The sequence below is a fragment of the Salmo salar genome, chromosome 20 (genome assembly GCF_965601325.2).
Source record: "Salmo salar chromosome 20, fSalSal1, whole genome shotgun sequence".
NCBI classification, from domain to species: Eukaryota; Metazoa; Chordata; class Actinopteri; order Salmoniformes; family Salmonidae; genus Salmo; species Salmo salar.
This window is the reverse complement of record NC_138310.1, coordinates 45,947,746-45,973,132: the sequence shown is the minus strand read 5'-3', so window position 1 is coordinate 45,973,132 and position 25,387 is coordinate 45,947,746. Positions and strand designations below refer to the sequence as shown.

Genomic DNA, 25,387 nt, shown 5'->3' with positions numbered 1-25,387 from the left:
CCTCCAGGTGACCTGTTTGTGCTACTTTGGTTTAGTGTGATTGCTTTATCAAGGTTTAGCTATCCTTTCCAGAATCTATCCATCTTTCCACCCGTCTTTTATCCATTCGTTCATTCTTCCAACCTCCATTCGTTCGCCCTTCCAATGTTCACTGATCCACGCATCTGTCAAAGTTTTATCTATCCATCTATACATTCTTAGCCTCGTACGAACCTTCCCCAGCTACCATGTAGCGAAACAGAATGTAAGCTGGCTTGTGAGATGAGGGTGGTTCGTACGAGACTAATACCTTCTTGCCTGCTGAAATGAATCCAACTAGCCATCCTCCATTCATCATACCGTCATCTTCCTTCCTTCCATCCACACACCTATCCATTCTTCAGCCTTCATTTTTCCAACATTTAGTTATCTGTCCATTCTTCTTTCTTCATCCATCCATCCATCATTCCATCCATCACACTTTCATCTTTCTTGATTTCAAATGTTTCCTAACCGTAAAGCTGTCCGATATTTTCTGTCCATCAGGGACAGAGCACTACCACAGCAACCCCTGTCCTCTGGGCTATGTGTGTCCGCTGGGCTCATCCAGTCCTGTCCCTTGCCCCCCTGGTTCTTTTGGTAATCTCTCCAACGCTGAACATGTGGAGGACTGCTACCCATGTCCAACTGATACCTTCAACCATCTGGCTGCCCAGAGAGCCTGTTTCCCCTGCGGAAGTTCCTCTAATGCACCCCAAGGTCTGATCAAACAGGTGTACTACACTAAGGCCCGGGAGTTTTTCCTGATCACATGACCAGACCAGGAACAACTCCTGACCCTTTGTGTGTTTGTGTGCATTTTCATGTAACATAATTAGGGCCATGTGTTTTGGACTATCATGTCACATTACCTTGATGTTTTATAATAATAATGGTACCACTTTATTTTAAGGTACACAAGTGAACCACTCATTTGTAGTTTATAAGTATGTATATAAGTAGCTTATAAGGCCTATATTATGTCTTATTAGCAATATATTAGGCCTTAATTAAGTTATTTGTTATTCAAACATTAGAAGTCATGTAATACTGGCCAATCCGTAATAACCTAATTATTAGCTGTAATAAAGGCATATTTATAGTTATTAAAGAGCAACTTAAACAGGAAACAGATTCTTAGTAAGCTGTCTCAATGTGGGACTAATAAGGGCATAGTACCTCAAAATGTTTTCCCTATGTCCATATTTTTACATACAGAATAATGTAAACAACTAAAGTTCCATATATACATATGTACTTACATATATATGAAAGTGGGCTGTAAAATATTATATTGTGAATCGCAAAGGGAAAGCATATAACGTTTGCCTGAAACTGAGGATTTGTGTAGTTTGATGACATAATAAATGGTTTCTTACTGTATATACAGTGCCAGTCAAAGTTTGGACACACCTACTCATTCAAGGGTTTTTCTTTATTTTTACTATTTTCTACAATGTAGAATAATATGAAATAACACATATGGAATCATGTAGTAACCAAAAAAGTGTTTAAAAAATCAAAATATATGTTATATTTGAGATTCTTCAAAGTAGCCACCCTTTGCCTTGATGACAGCTTTGCACGCTCTTGGCATTCTCTCAACCAGCTTCACCTGGAATGCTTTTCCAACATGCTGAGCACTTGTTGGCTGCTTTTTCTTCACTCTGCGGTCCAACTCATCCCAAACCATCTCAATTGGGTGATTATGGAAGCCAGGTCATCTGATGGAGCACTCCATCACTCTCCTTCTTGGTCAAATAGCCCTTACACAGTCTGGAGGTGTGTTGGGTCATTTTCCTGGTGAAAAGCCAATGATAGTCCCACTAAGTGCAAACCAGATGGGATGGCGTATCGCTGCAGAATGCAGTGGTAGCCATGCTGGTTAAGTGTGCCTTGAATTCTAAATAAATCATTGACAGTGTGTCACCAGCAAAGCACCATCACACCTCCCCCTCCATGCTTCACTGTGAGAACCACACATGCGGAGATCATCTGTTCATCTACTCTGCGTCTCACAAAGACATGGCGGTTGGAACCAAAAATCTCAAATTTGGATTCATCAGACAAAAGGACAGATTTCCACCAGTCTAACATCCATTGCTCGTGTTTCTTGGCCCAAGCAAGTCTCTTCTTATTGGTGTCCTATAATAGTGGTTTCTTTGCAGCAATTCAACCATGAAGTCCTGATTTACGCAGTCTCCTCTGAACAGTTGATGTTGAGATGTGTCTGTTACTTGAACTCTGAAGCATTTATTTGGGCTGCAATTTCTGAGGCTGGTAACTCTAATGAGCTCTGGGTCTTCCTTTCCTTTCATCATAGCGCTTGATTGTTTTTGCGACTGCACCTGACAAAACTTTCAAAGTTCTTGAAATGTTATGAATTGACTGACATTCATGTCTTAAAGTAATGATGATCTGTCGTTTCTCTTTGCTTATTTGAGCTGTTCTTGCCATAATATGGACTTCGTCTTTTACCAAATAGGGCTATCTTCTGTATACCATCCCAGCTTGTCACAACACACATGATTGGCTCAAATGCATTAAGAAGGAAAGAAATTCCATAAATTAACTTTTAACAAGGCACACCTTTTAGTTGAAATGCATTTCAGGTGACTACCTCATGAAGCTGGTTGAGAGAATGCCAAAAGTGTGCAAAATAATCCTGGAACCACTGCATTAAAGGTGAATCCCGTCTCTTTTAAAAAGTGCTGTTTGCTCCCACACCAAATCAACATTTTCACCAAAGGAGATATGTCGTAACCTTTTTTTGAGCCTTTTCCAGAAATACAAAATGACACAAAAAAATGTAAGAAATTGTCTGAGGATATTGCTGGACCATCTGACATAAAAAGAAAAGGGGACAGTTTGATGAAGCTTTAAATAAAGATTTATGTAAAGGTCATGTGACATGATTGTCCAAAAAACAGGGCCATAAATATAATATATGACTTACATTTGATGTTGCCTCATATCAGTTTGAAAGTGTGCTTCAATAAGACTGCATTTACCCAGACAGATCAATTCTGATCTTTCTTACCACTAACTAGCCTTTTCATCAAACAATTACCAATCATTTGGCAAAATAACAGACTTGGGCTGCCTGTATAAATGCAGCCTAAGTATCACATCTTGGCTTAAATATACCACAGGGGCCCCTTCCTGCACCTGCCTTGGGAAGAACCGTGCTTTCCAGCACTCAGACGGCTCCTGTCTGTGTCGAACCGGCTTTATTTTCTACAACAATCTGGATTTCAAGAGCTCCAGCTCTGACAGTGAACTGGACTGCCAGCCTGAGGTTAGATTCAGCAATCAGTGTAGTCGGATGCATCTGTGTTTGGCTGCTCGGATACAGATGTAACCACACATGACACATTTTAAAACTGTTCCTCGTAAGTCCATGTTTGTATCCTGCTGCACTAATGGAGGGAATAAGAGTAGGAACCCTCTCTGGTCTCTGTACTGTAGGTGAACAAGCGCTGCAGTGCGGGACAGGTGCGTCTGGCTGCATCCAGAGTGTGTGTCTCACCCTCTCACCACTCCTGTAACGTCACCTGTGGACCTCAGGGAGGAAGTCTGGATGTGGAGATGGGCATGTGAGTACTCTGTCAACAGAACAGTTCATATAATAAATGCCATTTAGTAAACACTTTTATCCAAGGCATCCGGAAAAAAGCTTGTTCCGGAGAAGACAAGGTGAGCGGTACCATTAGTCCTGTGTCATGCCAACAGTAAAGCATCCTGAAACCATTCATGTGTGGGGTTGCTCCTCAGCCAAGGGAGTGGGCTCACTCACAATTTTGCCTAAGAACACAGCCATGAATAAAGAATGGTACCAACACATCCTCCGAGAGCAACTTCTCCCAACCATCCAGGAACAGTTTGATGACGAACAATGCCTTTTCCCGCATGATGGAGCACCTTGCCATTAGGCAAAAGTGATAACTAAGTGGCTCGGGGAACAAAACATCGATATTTTGGGTCCATGGCTAGGAAACTCCCCAGACCTTAATTCCATTGAGAACTTGTGGTCAATCCTTAAGAGGTGGGTGGACAAACAAAAACCCACAAATTCCACAAAACCCACCGACAAACTCCAAGCATTGATTATGCAAGAATGGGCTGCCATCAGTCAGGATGTGGCCCAGAAGTTAATTGACAGCATGCCAGGGCAGATTGCAGAGGTCTTGAAAAAGAAGGGTCAACACTGCAAATATTGACTCTTTGCATCAACTTGATGTAATTGTCAATAAAAGCCTTTGACACTTATGAAATGCTTGTAATTATACTTCAGTATTCCATAGTAACATCTGACAAAAATATTTAAAGACACTGAAGCAGCAAACTTTGTGGAAATTAGTATTTGTGTCATTCTCAAAACTTTTGGCCACGACTGTAGATATTCCATAAAGAAATCAGCTGTTTCCAGCTACAATAGGGATTTACAACATTAACAATGTCTACACTGTATTTCTGATAAATTTGATGTTATTTTAATGGACAAAAAAATGTGCTTTTCTTTCAAAAACAAGGACATTTCTAAGTGATCCCAAAGTTTTGAACGGTACTGTAAGTCTTTTGGAAAAAAGTGTCTGTTCAGTCGTATTTGTTTATAAGCAGATCTAGTTTATATGAATCTACTCCATGATGTATAGTAGCCTATATACTGTAAATCCCTCCTACTTCCAACTCAGTAGCTTAAAGTCTCTCTCTCCTCGTCAGCTGCCACTGTGAGCGGTACATATCAGCAGAGGAGCTGTGCAACACCTCGTGTCTGTCCAGACTGCCCCACATCTCTGCCAGGCTCTCCCCAGATGGACAGCTGCTGCTGGGGATCAAAGAGCCAGATGAAAGCCGAGTGTGGAGCAGAGTGAGCACCACCACCACCAGCCACCACCGCGTTCTTACTGTACAGCCTTATGGCCCTATCCATTTGGAAGTTTCTGAGAGGTCACACACTCTGGGGACCTGACCTCCATCACATGACTGTGCCCAAGATTGCTTCAGTAGCCTCAAAACCATACTGTATGTGCTATAGCCAACTCTGGTGTCGTTGTGATGGCATGACATGTATGACACATGGTAATGTTTGAAAACTAAAGTTAGCTTCAGCACATACAGTATGGATACAGAGATAGCTGCAGTGTGATCAGGGTTGGGGAGTAACAGATTACATGTAATCTGTTACAGGTAAGAGATGACCAAAACAAACGGTAACTGTAATCCTTTACATCAACAAACATATTGTAATCAGATTACAGATACTTTAGAAAAACGACATGATTATTTCGAGGATTACTTTGACACTTCTCTGTTTTCTCAATGACATTCAAATCAGCATTGAAAAAAGGTGCGAGTTTAAGTTTGTCAGAGACCACAAAGATGACACACCAAATGTGTTTGATGGATCACAGGGAAAGGAGCAGGAATAGGCTTTTGTAGGCTACAGTACAAGCTATGTCTTCCAATGGTGCGACTGCTGTCGGCATCCAAAGATTATCCAACTTGAATAAACGCTTGGAGGTAAGGATGACAGCAGTGGTGTAGTCTACAGCGATACAGATATCAATTACTATTGATATCTACATAGCGCATTGATGTGAATCACACTGCTGCTCTCTCATTTAGCTGTTTGCGCCTTACGGACTGTGGTTGTTGTGAATGGCTGTTCACAAATCTAAATGTGTATTTGAACACAATATTGGTTGAATTCAAGAAGTTTAAGCTGCCTATCAATCATTGTTTTTGAAACCAATCGACAGCCACTGAAAAATGCGCTCTCACAATAGCTGTGTAGTGCGGATCCCGGCCTAAGGAATAAAAGTGGGGCTTTAATTGCTCAATCTAATTCATGCTGATAAAAATATAAATCCATAGGCTTAATGGATATATGCTCAAACTCCCACGCTTTTGATAGACTTAAACTGGCAATCTGTAGTTGCTACATCCATTGTTGGACTTGTCAATTATATATATACAGTACCAGTCAAAAGTTTGGACACACCTACTCATTCAAGTTTTTTTTAAACTATTTTACTATAGAATAATAGGGAAGACATCAAAACTATGAAATAACACATATGGAATCATGTAGAAACCGAAAAAGGGTTATACAAATTCTTCAATGTAGCCACACTTTGCCTTGATGACAGCTTTGCACACTCTTGACATTCTCTCAACCAGCTTCATGAGAAATGCTTTTCCAGCCGTCTTGAAGGAGTTCCCACATATGCAAGCACTTGTTGGCTGCTTTCCTTCACTCTGGCATCCAACTCATCCGAAACCATCTCAATTGGGTTGAGGTCGGGTGATTGTGGAGGCCAGGTCATCTGATGCAGCACTCCATCACTCTCTTTCTTGGTCAAATAGCCCTTACACAGCCTGAAGGTGTGTTTGGTCATTTTCCTGGTGAAAAACAAATGATAGTCCCACTAAGTGCAAACCAGATGGGATGGTGTATCGCTGCAGAATGCTGTGGTAGCCATGCTGGTTAGGTGTGCCTTGAATTATAAAGAAATCACTGACAGAGTCACCAGCAAAGCAGCCCCACACCATCATACCTCCTCCATGCTTCTTGGTGGGAACCACACATGCAGAGATCATCCGTTCACCTACTCTGCGTCTCACAAAGACACGGCGGTTGGAACAAAAAATCTCAAATTTGGACTCATCAGACCAAAGGACAGATTTCCACCGGTCTGAGGTCCATTGCTCATGTTTCTTGGCCCCAAGGAAGTCTCTTCTTCTTATTGTTGTCCTTTAGTAGTTGTTTCTTTGCAGCAATTCAACCATGAAGGCCTGATTCACGCAGTCTCCTCTGAACAGTTGATGTTGAGATGTGTCTGTTACTTGAACTTTGTGAAGAATTTATTTGGGCTGCAATTTCTGAGTCTAGTAACTCTAATGAACTTATCCTCTGCAGCAGAGGTAACTCTGGGTCTTCCTTTCCTGTGGCGGTCCTCATGAGAGCCAGTTTCATCATAGCACTTGATGGTTTTTGCGACTGCACTTCAAAGTTCTTGACATTTTTCAGATTGACTGACATTCATGTCTTAAAGTAAAGATGGACTTTCATTTATCTTTCCTTATTTGAGCTGTTCTTGCCATAATGTGTGCATGGTCTTTTACCAAATAGGGCTATCTTCTTTATACCAACCCTACCTTGTCACAACACAATGGATTGTCTCAAATGCATTAAGGAGGAAAGAAATTCCACAAATTAACTTTTAACAAGGCACACCTGTTAACCTCTATGGGCTAGGTGGGACGCTTGCCTTAAAAATCCTATTACTTCAATTTCTCAAACATATGACTATTTTACAGCTATTTAAAGACAAGACTCTCGTTAATCTAACCACACTGTCCGATTTCAAAAAGGCTTTACAACGAAAGCAAAACATTAGATTATGTCAGCAGAGTACCAAGCCAGAAATAATCAGACACCCATTTTTCAAGCCAGCATATAATGTCACCAAAACCCAGAAGACAGCTAAATGCAGCACTCACCTTTGATGATCTTCATCAGATGACAACCCTAGGACATTATGTTATACAATACATGCATGTTTTGTTCAATCAAGTTCATATTTATATCAAAAACCAGCTTTTTACATTAGCATGTGACGTTCAGAACTAGCATACCCCCCGCAAACTTCCGGGGAATTCGCTAACATTTTACTAAATTACTCACGATAAACGTTCACAAAAAGCATAACAATTATTTTAAGAATTATAGATACAGACCTCCTCTATGCACTCGATATGTCCGATTTTAAAATAGCTTTTTGGTGAAAGCACATTTTGCAATATTCTAAGTACATAGCCCAGGCATCACGGGCTCGCTATTTAGACACCCGGCAAGTTTAGCACTCACCATAATCATATTTACTATTATAAAAGTTTGATTACCTTTTGTTGTCTTCGTCAGAATGCACACCCAGGACTGCTACTTCAATAACAAATGTTGGTTTGGTCCAAAATAATCCATCGTTATATCCGAATAGCGGCGTTTTGTTCGTGCGTTCCAGACACTATCCGAAATAGTAAAGAAGTGTCGCGCACATGGCGCAATTCGTGACAATAAAATTCTAAATATTCCATTACCGTACTTCGAAGCATGTCAACCGCTGTTTAAAATCAATTTTTACGACATTTTTCTCGTAGAAAAGCGATAATATTCCGACAGGGAATCTCCTTTTCGGCAAACAGAGGAAAAAATCCCAAAGGCGGGGGCGGTCGGGTCACGCGCATAAGCCCAGTGTCCCTTGATCGGCCACTTGAGAAAGGCGATAATGTGTTTCAGCCTGGGGCTGGAATGACGACATTCTGTTTTTTCCCGGGCTCTGAGCGCCTATGGACGACGTGGGAAGTGTCACGTTAGAGCAGAGATCCTTAGTAAATGATAGAGATGGAAAAGAAGTTCAAGAAATGGTCAGACAGGCCACTTCCTGTAAAGGAATCTCTCAGGTTTTGACCTGCCATTTGAGTTCTGTTATACTCACAGACACCATTCAAACAGTTTTAGAAAATGTAGGGTGTTTTCTATCCATATGTAATAAGTATATGCATATTCTAGTTACTGGGTAGGAGTGGTAACCAGATTAAATCGGGTATGTTTTTTATCCAGCCGTGTCAATACTGCCCCCTAGCCCTAACAGGTTAATTGAAATGCATTCCAGGTGACTACCTCATGAAGCTGGTAGAGAGAATGCCAAGAGTTTGCAAAGCTGTCATCAAGGCAAAGGGTGGCTACTTTGAAGAATCTCAAATATAAAATATATTTTGATTTGTTTAACACTTTTTTGGTTACTACATGATTCCATATGTGTTATTTCGGAGTTTTAATGTCTTCAATTCTATTCTACTGTATAATGTAGAAAATAGTCAAAATAAAGAAAAACCCTTGAATGAGTAGGTGTGTCCAAACCTTTTGACTGGTACTGTATATATATCCATTGATTCTTGAAGAACATAACTTATAAATATCTCATGAGCTTAGTTCAGTCACACTCCATGAGAACCCAACGTATAAGCTTGTTTACTCCAATGTTTGTAAACATTGTAAATTTAAACAAACATAACGTGGTTAAAACAATAATTTTGATATCATCGATGGTCAGTCCTTAATCTGAGAGTGGTTACATTTCTCCACGCCCATCTCTCAGCTTTTTACCAGAACAGAGGCAGGGCAACTGTTTTTTGTTATTGTTTCATCTGTGGATTTGCCATTTAAACAGCTGCATATTATCAAGATATCAAAGTGTCACCAACAAAAAGGTAGATAATAGGCCTATAGTAAATGCAGCATATGGCATTCATTTTTCACATGTAAATAGCACTTTTCAGGAGTGCTCAAAGCATGCCATTCCATGAGCGCAGCAATTATTTTTCAACTCGGATCAATGAGCCCAATCAGTCCTCCATGATAACAAAATCATAAACAACAGAGTAGGGCTGGCTAATAAGTCCTTTGTTTTGGGGTTACGCTCAGGTAAAACAATTTGGCTAATCTATACTTCTACATTTCCAAGTCCTATTCTTGAAGATCAAGGGGTATAACATTTATTGTAACGACTGGAATTCTGATAGAATTAAGTTTTTAATGTAAAGATATCATTTAATTGTATTATCATATGTAGTAGAAAGTGATGGGTTAGAAGAAGCCTACTTACCAACCCATCAAGTAAAATGGAACATCCATATATGGCCAGCTATGTAAACTTTAACATTGATTTATCCTGCAATAGATGTTGTTCAATTGGTAACATACATTTTTGTATTCTTCTAATGCCTCTTTAATAAGTAACTGAGTCTTAAAGTAACTGAGTGTAATCAGATTACGTTACTGAGTTTGGGTAATCCAAAGCTTATGTTACTGATTACAATTTTGGACAGATAACTAGTAACGGATTACATTTAGAAAGTAACCTACCCAACCCTGTGTTTGACAACTTGAGTCTTAAAGCTGTTGTATCCTTGGGATAGCCTTGTGGTGAAGAAACATAGTATGGATCAGAGTTGGAGTCAATTCCTTTTCAATTCAGTCAATTCAGGAAGTAGACTGAAATTCCAATTCCTAATGTTTCCTCATAGAAGAGCATTTGGGGAAAATTGGAATGGGAAATTGAATTTCAGTTTACTTCCTAAATTGACATGGAATTGACCCCAATGCTGGTATGGATTTATATATATATATATTATTATTATTATTATTTTTTTTTTTTTCACCTTTATTTACACGGGAATATAGCAGACAAATACAATCATTATTATTATCCATTTACTCCAATTATCATTAGATCCTTAATGACATGTATCCTTTCTTTCCTGTAGAAAATGATGGATGTTTTGGGACCAGACGTCCATGTGAAGAACATTGGAAACATCCACTTTGTTCAATTTGATTCTGAAGGTGTATTTGGTTGGATTCTGATGGACCGAAATGTTATTGAAATGACCCTGACAGGTAATTGGGTTTGATTGAATTACGTCCGTTTCTGTTATATGTATCTAAGCCATTTCTTAAAGCAAAGCTGTATATATTCAATAGTTCATTATTTTCCTGCAGCAGAGCCAATCGAATTTATTGACAGGCGATCAAGGAAGAGGAGGGATCTAGAATCCAAGGCAGAACTTCTACACTCTGATGTCCTCCCTCGTATCCCCAACCCCATAGCATGCCTCTCCTCCAATGACATGCTCATCTTCCAGCTCACCATCAACTACAATGGTATGTCATTCTTTCAACCTGTATTTCAAACATTCCCTTGGGCTCTAACTTAAAGGGGTAGTTCACTTGTTTGAAGTTTTTGCTTATTTTTTTAGGATGTAGTTGCTTCATCCAATCTGTTTTTGAGATTGTTTGCTGGGTATTTAGCAAAGTCCATAATCTCCTGGCTAGCATTTTTGTAGCATGTAAGAATGTTAGTGGATATGGATTGTATCATCTTGAGGTAAACTTCATAAAGTTAACTATCCCTTTAACTATTCTATTTTGCGACATTCCTATTTCATTACAATTCATTTTGAAACCAGACCGCCACCTCAGCCACTTCCCAGTGTATCAGAAAGACCATCTCTTCAATAGCAACCCTAGCTGGGACTTTGGTGCCTTCCGGCGTCTAGAGCGACTCATGAAACAGACTCAGTTCAACTCTACCAGGTATGAAGGTACCTTATGGCCTTTAGTCTTCAGTTAGGTCATATTAGATTCACATTAGCAATGTAAAGCATCTGTTCTCTAATTGTGTCTGTGCCCAAAATGGCACCCTATTCCCTATATAGCCCAAAGTAGTGCACTATATAGGGAATACATAGGGAATCAGATTTTCTTAGTGACTTCTTTTACCATATGTATGCACACATGTTCTCTGAGACAGGGAAGTATGTGAATGGGCTCTGGGCAAAAGTAGTGCACTATATACAATCTTAGAAAAAAAAGTGCCATCTAGAACCTTGAAAAGTTCTTTGGCTGTCCTCATAGGAGAACCGTTTGAAGAACCCATTTTGGTTCCAGGTAGAACCCCTTTGGTTCCAGGTAGAACACCTTTGAAGAACCCATTTTGGTTCCAGGTAGAACCCCTTTCCACAGAGGGTTCTACCTGGAACCAAAAAGGGTTCTACCTGGAACCAAAATGGGTTCTTCAATGGCGTGCTTTTCAGATTCGTCTCCTCTTTTCCCATTAGATTTGCACACGTGTTCTCGGAGACGGGGAAGTATGTGTTCCTGGACAACGCCATTCCAGAGTGGAGTCTAGTGGTGGTGGTCAGTGAGAGCGGGACAGAGTGTGACCCCACTGCAGCCGTTTTCCAGCCCATGACCCCCGACCAACTGGTCAAGCACGGGGTCATCAAACAACACCGGCTCAACCTGCTGCCTGACTGGGGCGCCATCGTAGGTGAGGTACACTCTGTGTGCATTTCAAATGGCACTCTATTCTCTATTTATGGTGAATTTCCTCCATGTTAAACATCTTCTCACAAAGCAACTGTTTTGATTATTCAGAGGTTGTAGACACGTCTCTTTTCAAGTCCCAAAAATCCCCCTGGGTGATGAAAACACAATTCCCAAAATATCACTAGTGCTTAAAACCCAAAAGGCTGGAGTGACATCTATGGAAAAACACCATTAGTGAACTATTTTTTTTACCAGAGCCCTTTACCAGAGCCCAAAAGTAGTGCTCTCTATAGGGTATAGGGTGCCATTTGGGATTCAGCCACTGACCATTCACATCTGAAATGATATGTAATCAATAACAATACATAAAGAGAGAAGACAAATCATAGACGGATTCTTTGGTGGGAATCGATTTTTAACATGCATTATCAACCTCCTGTTTTTCTTTGAATCGATTGGTTAACAGTTTGTTTTCCCCTCTGTGTTTAAATTCTGTGTTCCACTTCTCCATGTCATTGATAACCAATTCATTAGCAGTTTGTCATGCAGCAAGAGAGAACTACTGTAGGTACTGCTGAGTGATGCCGACCATCTCAGATTGTTTCAATTTGGGTGCAATCAAGTAGCTTAATTTCTCAGAGATCAAATTATATTTCAACAAAAAAGTGTTGCGGGAATGTTCATATGATCTTTTTTTTTAACTACAGAAACCTTTAGAACAATCTGAAATAGTGGGTGTCATGGCTTGCTGAATTAACGTGGAATGACTGACTCATTAATCTCCTCACTGTAGGTGTCCTGAGTCTCCTGCTTGTGCTGATCCTGGTGCTCACCACCACAGCTCTGGTTCTGAAGCCCAGTCAGGCCAAGCTGGTGTGCCAGAGCAAACTGAGGCCTAAGTGGCGCAGCCTGGGAGAGCCCATCCCTCCAGTGGAATACGTCTACAGTGGAGAAAGGTCAGCCAGACACAACCAAACGATCAATACTGTTTTTTTTTCTATTAGCTTTTATTAGCTTGGCTAATAGCTTTCAGGGAGTGGGCCAGCCATTTATCTGATATATGATCTTACCACAGTTATGATTGAGAGATGGTAGATAGCAGGGAATGGCTCTACTAACAGCTCTCTGGTCAGAATTCAATCATGGCAGATAATAGGTTCTCTGAATTGTATTTTCAGAGGTGTATTTGATTTGCACTGCAGCATGTCCCTTACAAATCAGCAGTCCTGTGGCATGACCCATTCAATTCTGATGGTGAGCATGGCTGAGAAGTCTTCAGATGCGTCATGCAACAGGACTGTTGTTTTTACAAATCAAGTCAACTCCATCCATCTGACCAGGGACACCTTGATGTGCAAGTGAAACTCTGCTCTGAAAACCTCCTTCTGAAAAACTATCTACAATGATTGACTTCTCTCTTTTGTTTGTGTCTCAGCCTGAATGGCCAGGGGGTGCTGGGCTGCAGGGGAGTCGGAGAGGGGGCTGAGGCTGAGGAGCCTGCAGTCTGCCGTGGAGGAGGTGACTAACTCAGATTACTCACTGCATTAATGATGATAGGTTCATAGTCATGATGGGTTAATGCCCATCTGCACCACAATTTCAAAACCACCCATGGTACATATACGGTCACGTACAAGGTTATTTACCCCACTAGATGAATAGTTGAAATATTTGATTGTACCCAAATATCAGAGACACTGAAATACCATGGGTAAAGGGGTGGCAGATAGCCTAGTGGTTAGAGCGTTGTGCTTCGGTTGCTGGATCAAATCCCTGAGCTGACGAGGTACAAATCTGTCGTTCTGCCCCTGAGCAATGCAATTAACCCGCTGTTCCCCGGGTGCCGAAGACGTGGATGTCGATTAAGGCAGCCCCCCGCACCTCTCTGATTCAGAGGGGTTGGGTTAAATGCGGAAGACACATTCGAGTTGTACAACTGACTAGGTATCCCCCTTTCCTAATGGTTTCAGGAGTGTTTTGCTCTGCCATTTCCCTTTTGGATCGATTATCCATTTTATGCCAAAATCCAACTCAAGGATGACTACAGTGTTAAACCATGATAATGTACTAGTGAGGCTATTTCTCTCTAGATCAATTAAATGTTCAGTAGTCTTGCGTTGGAATTTCAAGTTATTATTATTATTATCCACAAATGCTACCCAAGGATACATGACTGGGAAGTTTGAGCTGGAGGAATTCAACGTGAAAACTCTCTACGACAAGCTGGAGGATCAGAACCTGCATTTGGCGTCCCAGCTGGCCAGGCACCGCAAGGACACCCAAGAGTTCTACCGAAATATCTGTCAACAAACAGATGCGCTGAGGGTATGAAAAATATGGCATAATAGGACAGGAGAACGTAGCAGACCTGCGTTCAACTACTATTTGAAATCTTTCAAATACTTTAGCCTGCCTGAAGGGCCAGGTGGGCAAGGTTAGCACTTTTGGGACTTTTCTATTGGTTCCATTGCAACAGGCATGGTCAATTAAACACAGATTAAGTATTTTAAATAATTTCAAGTAGTATTTCAACCCAGGTCTAGAAATAGTCCCCCTAGAATCTGTAAAGTGACAGAACATAAACATACATTAGACCTATCGGTCCTTTGAACGGCGTAACTCGTGTTTTTTGTTGTTGTACTAGGATGTTCTGGAGAACATGGAACCCAAAAAGTTGAGTCTGTTGAAAGAGCTATTGGAACGCGATGCCTTGCAGAATGATCCATGCACCAATACGGATGCAGACGGGGATGGGCATATCCAATCAACAAAAGGTAAGACTTAATGATGTCAATCAGTGGCCAATAAGACATTTATTAACTGCTATACTGTAAAATCATCTGCCTACAGAGATAACGTCTCAGAGATAACGTAACGTATTGCTTTGCTATACTATGACCAGCATTTGATCCAACACAGATTTAAGACCAGCGCACAGCGATAGACCTTTAAAGGCAATTCCCCTGACGTTTGCAGAAATCACTTTCTACTGTAAACTTTGTGGATGTCAGCTCAAGGCAACTGCAGTGCACAGGTCTTTTTTCTGCGTTTATCTGAATCCCAACCTTTGACCTGTCATCAGAGCCGCCAGTGGTGCTGATGGGAGCTGTAGTCAGAGCTTTGGAGGCAGTCCTGTACAGACTTAGTGGAGAGAGCTGGCAGCAGCATGACATGACCGCTGCACACTGCCACACAGACACCAGGGAGTGTGAGCTGCACACAGGTTACACACAGGTAAATGGCTATCACTTCCAAAGGTTATATAGACACTCGGTCACCAGTTTATTAGGTACACCGCCCAGTTCACGTGGCCATGGCTTCCTATATAAAGTAGGTAGGCAGGCATTCAGACATTCAGTTACTGTTCGATTGAACGTTAGAATGGTCAAAACGAGTGACCTAAGCGACTTTGAGTGTGGTATGATCATCGGTGCCAGGTGCACCGGTCCCAGTATCTCAGAAACGGCCGGCCTCCTGGACTTTTCACTCATGAGTGTCTAGGGTTTACAGAGAATGGTGCGACAAACAAAAAACATTCAGTCAGCGTCAGTCCTGTGGGCAAACGAAAACAGTTTGTTGATGAGAATGGCAAGAATCGTGCAAGCTATCAGGCGGGCCACAAACAGGCAAATAACGGTGCAATACAACAGTGGTGTGAATAACGACATCTCGGAACGCATAACTCGTCGGTCCTTGTCACTGATGGGTTATTGCAGCAGACGACCACACCAGGTTCCACTCCCATCAGCTAAAAACAAGAAGAAGCGGCTCCAGTGGGCACACGATCACCAACACTGGATAATTGAGGAGCTGAAAAACATTGCCTGGTCTGACAAATCCCGGTTCCTGTTGCTTCATGCGGATGGCGTAAGCAGCATGAGTCCATGGCCCCATCCTGCCTGGTGTCAACGGCGGTGGTGTAATGTTGTGGGGAATGTTTTCCTGGCACATGTGAGGTCCCTTGACACCAGTTGAGCAATGTTTCCATGCCCAAAGAATTCAGTGTGTTCTGGAGGCAAAGGGGGGTCCGACCCGGTACTAATTGGGTGCACCTAATAAACTGGTGACTGAGTATAGCTAATAAGGCTTAGTATCAGACATTGTAATGTAATAATGATATAATAATGATATAATGATATATGCCATTTAGCAGACGCTTTTATCCAGAGCGTGGATACGTTTTTAATGTATGGGTGGTTCAGGGAATCGAACCAACTATCCTGTCAATGCAGGCGCCGTGCTTTACCAACTGAGTTACAGAGGACCACCACCATTCACCAGCATACCTGTATTTACATCCAAAGGTTGTCTTTGACAATCTAAAGGAATATGGGATGTGGATATTGTGAATACTAGACTTAGATTCTTTGTAACTCATCGACTAATAACTCATCATATTATTTCGGTTTTTAGTTTTCTTCAGCCAACATGACCAAACCTGCATCAGGCCATGAGACAGGACCACCACCTCATGATCTAGGTAGGATATAGACACTGTTCTCATCTTTCCCCTCATGTACATCTGTAGTCTTATTCACCAGCTGTGAGTATCGTTCTACACAACTTATTTTATGAATGATTAGACGAGCCAGGCATATTGCAAGAATATGTTACCTCAGTCCACTCAGTAGATAGTGTTAAGTTATGAAGTGAGGAGACACGGACACCGTAGTCAGGTCACATCTCGGAACAGTGGTTTTGTTTATTCAACCTGAATGACTTTAACTCGGTCAACTTTGCGTCGCCCTATGAAGTGGGACATGCAACTACTCCCACACATATAGGACTTTGCAGTGTTGTGTATTAACTTCCAACTTATCTTCTGATCTTCTGTACTAGTACACCTACAGAGCACAGCCCCCTGTCTGAGTGAGCAGGACCTGTCCAAACTAGTGGCCATGACCCCTCTGTCCAGGACCCTGCAGGAGATACAGGAGTCCCTACAGAACCTATCTGGTGTAGACAGAGGTTAGGGACAGCTTGAACCTCTATAATGCTCTATGTTTCTCTTCTCCCGAGAGAAGAGATAATCCTCTGTAACTGTTGATTAAAATGTTGGAGATAACAACTGGGACTCGAGACGGACTAGAGTCCAAGGCAATATTGACTAGAGTGCCCATCATGGGCTATGGTCAATTGTCCTATCAATCAATAAATGCTGCATGTTACTTTTACTCACAGTATACAGTCCTGGTCAAAGGTTTGGACACACCAACTCATTCAAGAGCTTTTCTTTATTTTTTTTCTATTTTCTATATTGTAGAATATCAGTGAAGACATCAAAACAATGAAGGAACACGTATGGAATCATGTAGTAACCAAAAAAGTGTTAAACAAATCTAGATTCTTCGAAGTAGCCACCCTTTGCCTTGATGACAGCTTTGCACACTCTTGACATTCTCTCAACCAGCTTCATGAGGTAGTCACCTGCAATGCATTCAATTAACAGGTGTGCCTTGTTAAAAGTTCATTTGTGGAATGTCTTTGGTCCAATCAGTTGTGTTGTGACAAGGTAGGGTTGGTATACAGAAGATAGCCCAATTTGGTAAAAGACCAAGTCCATATTATGGCATGAACAGCGCAAATAAGCAAAGAGAAACGACAGTCCATCATCACTTTAAGACATGAAGCTCAGTCAATCTGGAAAACTTAAAGAACTTTGAAAGTTTCTTCAAGTGCAGTTGCAAAAGCCATCAAGCGCTATGATGAAACTGGCTCCCATGAGAAAAAGAAGACCCAGAGTTACCTCTGCTGCAGAGGATAAGTTCATTAGAGTTACCAGCCTCAGAAATTGCAGCCCAAATAAATGCTTCACAGAGTTCAAGTAACAGACCTATCTAAAAATCAACTGTTCAGAGGAGACTGTGTGAATCAGGCCTTCGTGGTTGAATTGCTGCAAAGAAACCACTACTAAAGGATACCAATAAGAAGCAGAGACTTCCTTGGGCCAAGAAACACGAGCAATGGACATTAGAGCGGTGGAAATCTATCCTTTGGTCTGATGAGTCAAAATTGAGATTGATGGTTTCAACCGCCGTGTCTTTGAGAGACGCAGAGTAGGTGAAGGGATGATCTCCACATGTGTGGTTCCCACCGTGAAGCATGGAGGAGGATGTGGGATGGTGTGGGGGTGCTTTACTGGTGACACTGTCAGTGATTTATTTAGAATTCCAGGCAGACTTAACCAGCATGGCTACCACAGCATTCTGCAGCGATACGCCATCCCATCTGGTTTGCGCTTAGTGGGACTATCATTTGTTTTTCACCAGGACAATGACCAAACACACCTCCAGGCTGTGTAAGGGCTATTTGACGGAGAGTGATTGAGTGCTACATCAGATGACCTGGCCTCCAATCACCAGACCTCAACCGAATTGAGATGATTTGGGATGATTTGGACCGCAGAGTGAAGAAAAAGCAGGCAACAAGTGCTCAGCATATGTGGGAACTCCTTCAAGACTGTTGGAAAAGCATTCCAGGTGAAGCTGGTTGAGAGAATGCCAAGAGTGTGCAAAGCTGTCATCAAAGCAAAGGGTGGCTACTTTGAAGTATCTCACATATAAAATATATTTTGATTTGTTTAACACTTTTTTGGTTAATACATGATTCTATATGTGTTATTTCATATTATTCTACATTGTAGAAAATAGTAAAAATTAAAAAAAACCCTTGAATGAGTAGGTGTGTCCAAACTTTTGACTTGTACTGTATATCTGCTTAGCTGAGTAGTACAGTACACTAATGATGTCCTCTGACACTACAGTTTGTATTCCAGCCAGTACTGACAAGACCACAGAGGACCCAGCAGTGCACCTGATTCCCGTTGCCCTGGACAACCTCTCCCCACAGCACTTTGCCATCTTCCTGTTCGGCTGTCATGTTGTGAAACTGCTTTGCAACACCCAAATCTTCCCCCCTGTCATGCTGCTTCTGTCCAAAACGGTTCCTGTCTCAGCCTACGAGGGTCTGGTTTCACACTGCAATGGGGACTTTTATTTTGACACCACCAACCAGATTCTGTATCTCTGTGAGGCAAAGCTTGAGAGTGTGGGACAGTTTATTGCCACTCTCCTACAGTCTATGGCCTATATTGCTTCAGGTAAATAGATAATAATGTTGTGAAGCATGGTCACATTTTAAGCGGTATGATTGTTTTATATTACTTCGGATGTTTTTGTACTATTTTGTTGTTGATGTTCTCCCACAGTAGGTTTATCATGTCAGATTAATGTCCTGTATTAGGTTCCAAGCCTGAAAGCTTCATGCAAGTCCTCCATCATGCCATCTCTGCTTTGAGCCTTCAGTTGTTCAACGCCTCTTTCAGATACGATGCAGACAAGGTAAGAAGCCTTGAAGTTTCTGGAACCCATTGATTCACAGATAAATATACTGTACTGTTGAGTGCAGCAAGCAGACTTGTGCCTTACTTTTACAGGCAAAGAGGGACACCTCCCTTACCTCAGACCAGTCGCCTGGGAAGTTAGTAGAGGACTTTCTCAATGTCCGTGTCCCCACTGAAAGTCAGTTCACAGACCACCTCTTGTCAGACAGGTTTGTGTTGCACTTTTGACAATGACTTCATAAAAACGTTTACAAAATGTTTACAAAATGTTTACAATCCTTTACAATTTTATTTTAGACTCCAACGATGTAAGTATTTCAATGTGGAGCAAATCATGCGGGATCTTAAGCAATTTCCAGCAGAGGACACCGAAAAGGGTAACCTGTTTTGATTAATATTAGGTCTATATCATATGCATGTACTGTGAAAACAGTAAGAATGTGTTGTTCTGTTTTGAACTATATAGAAATATGTATTACAAATATACAAATATAAAATATATTTAGGTACGTATTGTATATTGCAAAGCCCATGTAATGTCCTCAATCTATTTTTCAGGACCTTCACAACAATGTTTAAGTACACCCGTCCAAGTAAGTTTTGCAGTTCCACCATGTTTTCCTGCAGTGAATTTCCACATTGAGCCATTGTACTGTACATATTGTTTAACTTACTTCATAATCCCCTCAGGAGGATAATTGAGTTAATGGTTACTTGACCCTTCTCTCTGTTGAAGGCTCACTGTTTGGAGAAGGAGATGGACCATCTGAATGAGGTTTTCCTACAGCTCAGCGTTCAACTCCAGAAGAGAACCCAGGTGAAGACGTGGCTGAAGCAGAGACAGCAAAGCTTTGACCAAACCTCAAATGTGTCTGGTTTGCATCATTAGCCTTTATTTAATTGAACATTTGAAATTCTGATACTGTGGTGACTCTTTCTCTCCCGCCGTTCCTTCCAGGGTGCAACACCCGAGAAGGCCCTGAGTCGTAATGGAACAATGATGTTAGAGCTGAAGAGACAATATGTATCCCAGAGGCTCGACGAGCTGCAAATCATATTAAATGGGATGAGCCGGCGCCAGCTAGACGGCCACAGTCCAGAGGAAGAGGAGCAGACCCAAGATCGCCCACACCCAGAGCCAGACAACTATAGATCAGACGGTGATGAGGAACACGCTCATTCTCCAGACCAGGAAGACCTAGACAGCAGGGTACCAAAGAACCATAATCTAGACAATAACCAGAGCCCGTACAATCAGGAAGTAGAAAGCCAGGGACCAAGCAGTCAGATGACAAGCATGGGTAAAACAGGCTTCAGAGAACTAGATGTATGGGAATAAGCCAGTTAGAAGCATGTGAAAATGGGATACTACTGAAGTGTGTGGTTTTGGTGTGATTTGTCTCATGATTATGTAGATGACATGTACAGTTTAGTGTATAGTGTGAACAATAGATGTATAATAGGTTCGTCACATCGGATTTAATCAAACTGACCATTTTCATTGGCGTGATATTTATTAAAGATATGAATTATGCTTGTGCATCGCTTTTACCACAATGTCACCAAGTGGAAATACTTTCCAGGTCATCACCCTGCATGTCTTTCAGGCTTCAGCCACCATTGTCAAATCAAAACATCACCGTTTCATTGGATGACCAGTCTGCTCTGGCGCCTGCTTCTCTTTGTTTCAGCCCAACATCTTTGTACGAAGTGACCCAGAACCTTTCATGAGTATTTATGAACATTTTATTACGCAATATTCTTTCTTCCATTTATGGTCATTTCCCTCTCTCTCCGAGCAGCGGTAAATGTATTAGCATCGCTCCAACCCCTGGACCCGTCCCAAGCTGAGTAATCTAGACAATATAAGTGCTGCATGATAGTTCATCCACAGGGCACTCTGCTAATAGAAATTGAGTATTCCTACAGGGGGGTGGGCTTAGACTGTGAGCAGATTGAGGAGGTCAGCTGGACCAATCTTCAGTATCAGTATCAGGTCCCACGACTTGGTGCCAAGTCTCGGGTTAAAGTGGGGTGATTCCCCATAGAAAGTTCCATTGCCTGACAGCCCCTATCGCGGAGATTAGAAACAATGTCTCACTGAATATCATATCTCGCACCACCCACTATCTGACTACTTGTCATACCTCTCTCAGCTGGCACTGGCACTGTGCTCTTAGAAAAAGGGTAGCCAAAGGGTTCTTTGTGGAGGGGTAAGCCGAAGAAGCCTTTATGGTTGTAGGTAGCACCTTTTCTTCGAAGAGTGTAAACCAGCGTACGTCTTTCTCGTGTAAGGACTTGCAATGTTTCAATATTATTTCTGCTATAGTTGCTTAAACAATGACTACAATGTAATTTATAGAAAGGAAAGCCCTGTGTATGTTTTTGTCCTCAGGTTGGCATAATGTTACCTTTTGCCAGCTGCTAGTGGAGCTCACAACTGTTCCTGTCCCATCACTGTCTGTTGATAACAAATGGATAGCTGCATTACACAGTGCACGATACAAACACAAAATACTTCTTCCAAATGTTATTTGAACTTGTTTGGTTATTAGTGTTTTGTTTGGAGCAGCACACATTTTGGAGGAAACGCATTTGATAAGGAAGATTTTTCAGGATCCCATGGATACAGACTCACTGTAAGTGTTGCTATTTGATTTATTTTGGGGGCGGGGGATAATGCTGTGTTACATACAATTGAAAAGTTTTATTTGTTGCATTTCTAAAATCTCTAATTGTGGTACATCAATATTGAAATTGATGAGTGTATCAGTAATGCCACCAAAAAAATGCTCCATAACAGAGATCAGGCCCCTCAAAATCTAGCCTCGTCTTCAAATAGGATTGCGTAACCTCCATATGCATGTTTGTATTGAACATCTGAACTACACTACTGGGGATAAATATATTGTCTACTTTTCATTAATTCAGCACTGAGTTTCATTAATTAAAACGTTTCTATAGTTTTTGGCCAGATTTCACGGTTAAATTCCAACATTTTCCATCAGTGTCCACATGCTGTAATCATGTTGTAATCTTGAAATCCCTCCAAATCCCTGAGAATCTGTTGCCCCGGACGCCATGCAGTCGTAAACACAGGCCAATAGTTAATTTAAAAAATTTTTGGGAACAAAGCGTTTTAATGTTTTTTTCAATGTTTGACTAAATATTTTTAACGTTTTTTTTGTAACATTTGAGGCAAAACATTTGTATTTTTAAACATTTGTAACATATTTTTATTTATTATTGGACAATTTCTTACAGTACAGTACTTTTCCTGTTTCACTCTGTTTCAAAAAACATTTTCTCCTTACCGAACACCACTCGCTAGTTTTCCATTTTCGGTCATCCCAATTCAGGTTCACAATCTCATATTTCTGCTGAGCCTAAGTATCAGCTTACCGGTGCATCCATTTACCGGTTGGGTGTCTATATCTAATCAGTCTACTTTACTGTAAATAGGCCACCAGTGATTTGCTTGGAGTGCATTACCACCACCCTCAAAGCTTAGCGGTGTGTGTACCTTTATTGTCACGGCCGTCGTAGGGAGTAGACCAAAATAACCTTTATTGAACACTACACAAAAACAAGAAACCGACAGCTAAACAGTTTTGCAGGCTATACACAGCAGTGCAAAAACAACTACCCACAAAAACCCCATGAAAACCCCCCCTACTAAATAGGACCTTCAATTAGAGGCAACGATGAACAGCTGCCTCCAATTGAAGGTCAAAACAATAAACTAAACATAGAAATAAAATAACTAGAAAATAGAACATAGAAATACAAAACATAGAACACTACCCAGAAACCCCGACAACACAAAACAAACACACCCCTGCCACGTCCTGACCAAACTACAATAACAAATAACCCCTTATACTGGTCAGGACATGACATTTATTAGGAAATGGATTACTTGACTTTCACCCTACACAGTACCCACTGGGCACAGACGTCAATTCACTGTCTATTCCACGTTAGTTTAATGTAATTTCATTGAAATGACGTGGAATCAACATTGATTCAACCAGTTTGTGCACAGTGGGTAGGAACACATCTATTTGTTTTGTTCTTGGAGATGAGCATGATAAACAAACCAGTTTGGTTTCTCTTTCTCAGAGCTGAGATCCTCCTGTGTTAGTCTAAGGGTTTTTCCTTTTCTCTGCCTTGTTCCCATCATCCGGTCCTTCTGCATCACTGTTACCATGGTTCCCTTATTTGTGTGGTGTGGCGGTGGCAGCCACCAGGCCTGACATATTTACTCTGTGTCTGAGACTCACCCAGCTTGCTGGCAACATCACACTGCTTCTGTTCCACTGCCATTTTCATTGTTATTTATGTGTTTTCATTAGAAATAATATGCCGTGTAATTAGTCACTCAAATTATGATTGCTGCCTACTTGCTTGATGGCATGTGCATCAGCCATGTGCTCCGATATATAAACATTGAAAAACTGTCACTTACAACATCCATATATATAGAATGACAACATATTCCAAATTAAATTTGCAATCCATTGTAGGAAACCTAAATCCTTCAACCTACAGTATCCTTTGAGGTAAACCTTTCTTATTCCTCCATACACATACTGTACATTGGCCACTAGATTAAACACTGTGATCTCATTGTTAGATTACACTGAATCTTCAAATCTGAGCACTACACGTACACTGTATCTGCTTTATGAAGCTGAATGCAGCTTTAACATGCCTTCACTGGATAAACCTTTGGATTATTTCCAGATTAGGAACATTGAAGAACATTCGAGAGTTTAAGAGGTTGAAGTACCACAGAGAAATACAAGTAAGAATATTTTGGAATGCGTATCAATGTCACAATATCTTTGCTTTAGATGCTGGTTTAGAATGTACTGTATTTCTGCAATGTATGGAACACACACAGTACCATCCATTACAGTAAAAATCTGAGTGATCATGTTCCATATGTCAATGCCTCACAATTCATTAAACAGCTTAGTCTTTCCTGAATGAATGTACCAGGAAAGCTAACATAATTCATACTCAATGTGACTCATAATGGGTATATTTGATATCATGCCAATCCTTGATCAGTACTTTAGGGCTGCGTCTCAAAAGGTACGATATTGCCTATATAGGGTGACATTTGTGATGCAGCCCAGGCTTCCTTCACACTGGTGAGTGGTTGATGGGGTGGATAATGACTGCTCTCAGAGGTAATATCAGAGAGAAGCAGTGAAACACAATGGAATAAAATGGCATCGAAGACTTTATGGCTTTGTGTCAAATGCAGATGATGTTTTATGTAGATGAAAGATCATTGCATCATCCTGCTATAAGCACCAAATATTAGAGAGAGTCATGGAGATTTGAAGGTTGCATTAGAAGCTCTGTAGGCTTATGGCTTTTCTTGGTGTGCTCAGAATGACAATGCCCTTGTTTAATGCCTTACACATACCCTCAACACATACTGCACACAACGAGGTCAGAGTATGCAGTGCATTCGGAAAGTATTCAGACTCCATGACTTTTTCCACATTTTTCTACATGACAGCCTTACTCTAAAATGGATTAAATATTTTTTGCCCCTCATCAATCTACACACAATACCCAACCCTGAGGGGTTGAAGAAACAAATATGTGCTTCACTGATCTGTATTAAATTAGTGGCTATGAGTAAGCGCTCTCCTTACAGATGCTAAACAACCTGATATAACATTTGTGTGGTTGTGGTGGTACATTGGATGTCTGTTGTCAATGACCTTGTCCATTTTTGTTCATAAATGTCTTACATTCTTTCTAAGAGAGGACCTTGCACTTGCATCTCATATCATCTCATATCTCATATCATCAATCGCTCTTTATAGAAATTCCATAATGTAAATTTTTTGGTGGTACAAAGGTTATAATTGGATGTGTTTATAAGCCACACGATACTGACATTGGTAGTTTTAATGATGTCATTGCATCAAGCATGGATTTGATTAAAAATTAAGATAATTTTCTATTGGGTGACTACAACATTCATTTATTTAAAAGTGAGAACCACTTACTGACATCTGACTTTTTGAATACGTTATACTCGAGCTGTCTACTGAATATCCCGTCATCTACAAGCCCACAAAAGTGACCGGTTCATCAATCATCCT

General features: G+C 41.0%; 2 protein-coding genes and 1 long non-coding RNA gene across 3 annotated transcripts; all 3 read left to right on the top strand.

Moving 5' to 3' along the window:
* Positions 1-10,356: 10,356 nt before the first annotated feature.
* Positions 10,357-11,184, top strand: LOC145862418 (uncharacterized). The gene is made up of 3 exons (XR_014381856.1): positions 10,357-10,483; positions 10,586-10,747; positions 11,053-11,184. It is a non-coding gene; the product is annotated as an uncharacterized LOC145862418 (long non-coding RNA).
* A 184-nt stretch (positions 11,185-11,368) lies between these two features.
* Positions 11,369-13,440, top strand: LOC145862371 (uncharacterized). Its single transcript, XM_082966090.1, has 4 exons — positions 11,369-11,400; positions 11,704-11,915; positions 12,708-12,870; positions 13,350-13,440. Exons 1-4 carry the CDS (start codon positions 11,369-11,371, stop codon positions 13,438-13,440), a joined length of 498 nt encoding a protein of 165 aa, XP_082822216.1.
* Positions 13,441-14,082: 642 nt separating this feature from the next.
* Positions 14,083-20,790, top strand: LOC123729171 (uncharacterized). Its single transcript, XM_045703375.2, has 12 exons — positions 14,083-14,239; positions 14,559-14,688; positions 14,997-15,148; positions 16,328-16,394; positions 16,754-16,882; positions 18,690-19,013; positions 19,157-19,254; positions 19,350-19,465; positions 19,554-19,633; positions 19,815-19,849; positions 19,993-20,073; positions 20,215-20,790. The coding sequence occupies exons 1-12, from the start codon at positions 14,084-14,086 to the stop codon at positions 20,593-20,595; spliced, it is 1,749 nt and encodes a 582-aa protein (XP_045559331.2). The 5' UTR covers position 14,083; the 3' UTR covers positions 20,596-20,790.
* Positions 20,791-25,387: the final 4,597 nt, after the last annotated feature.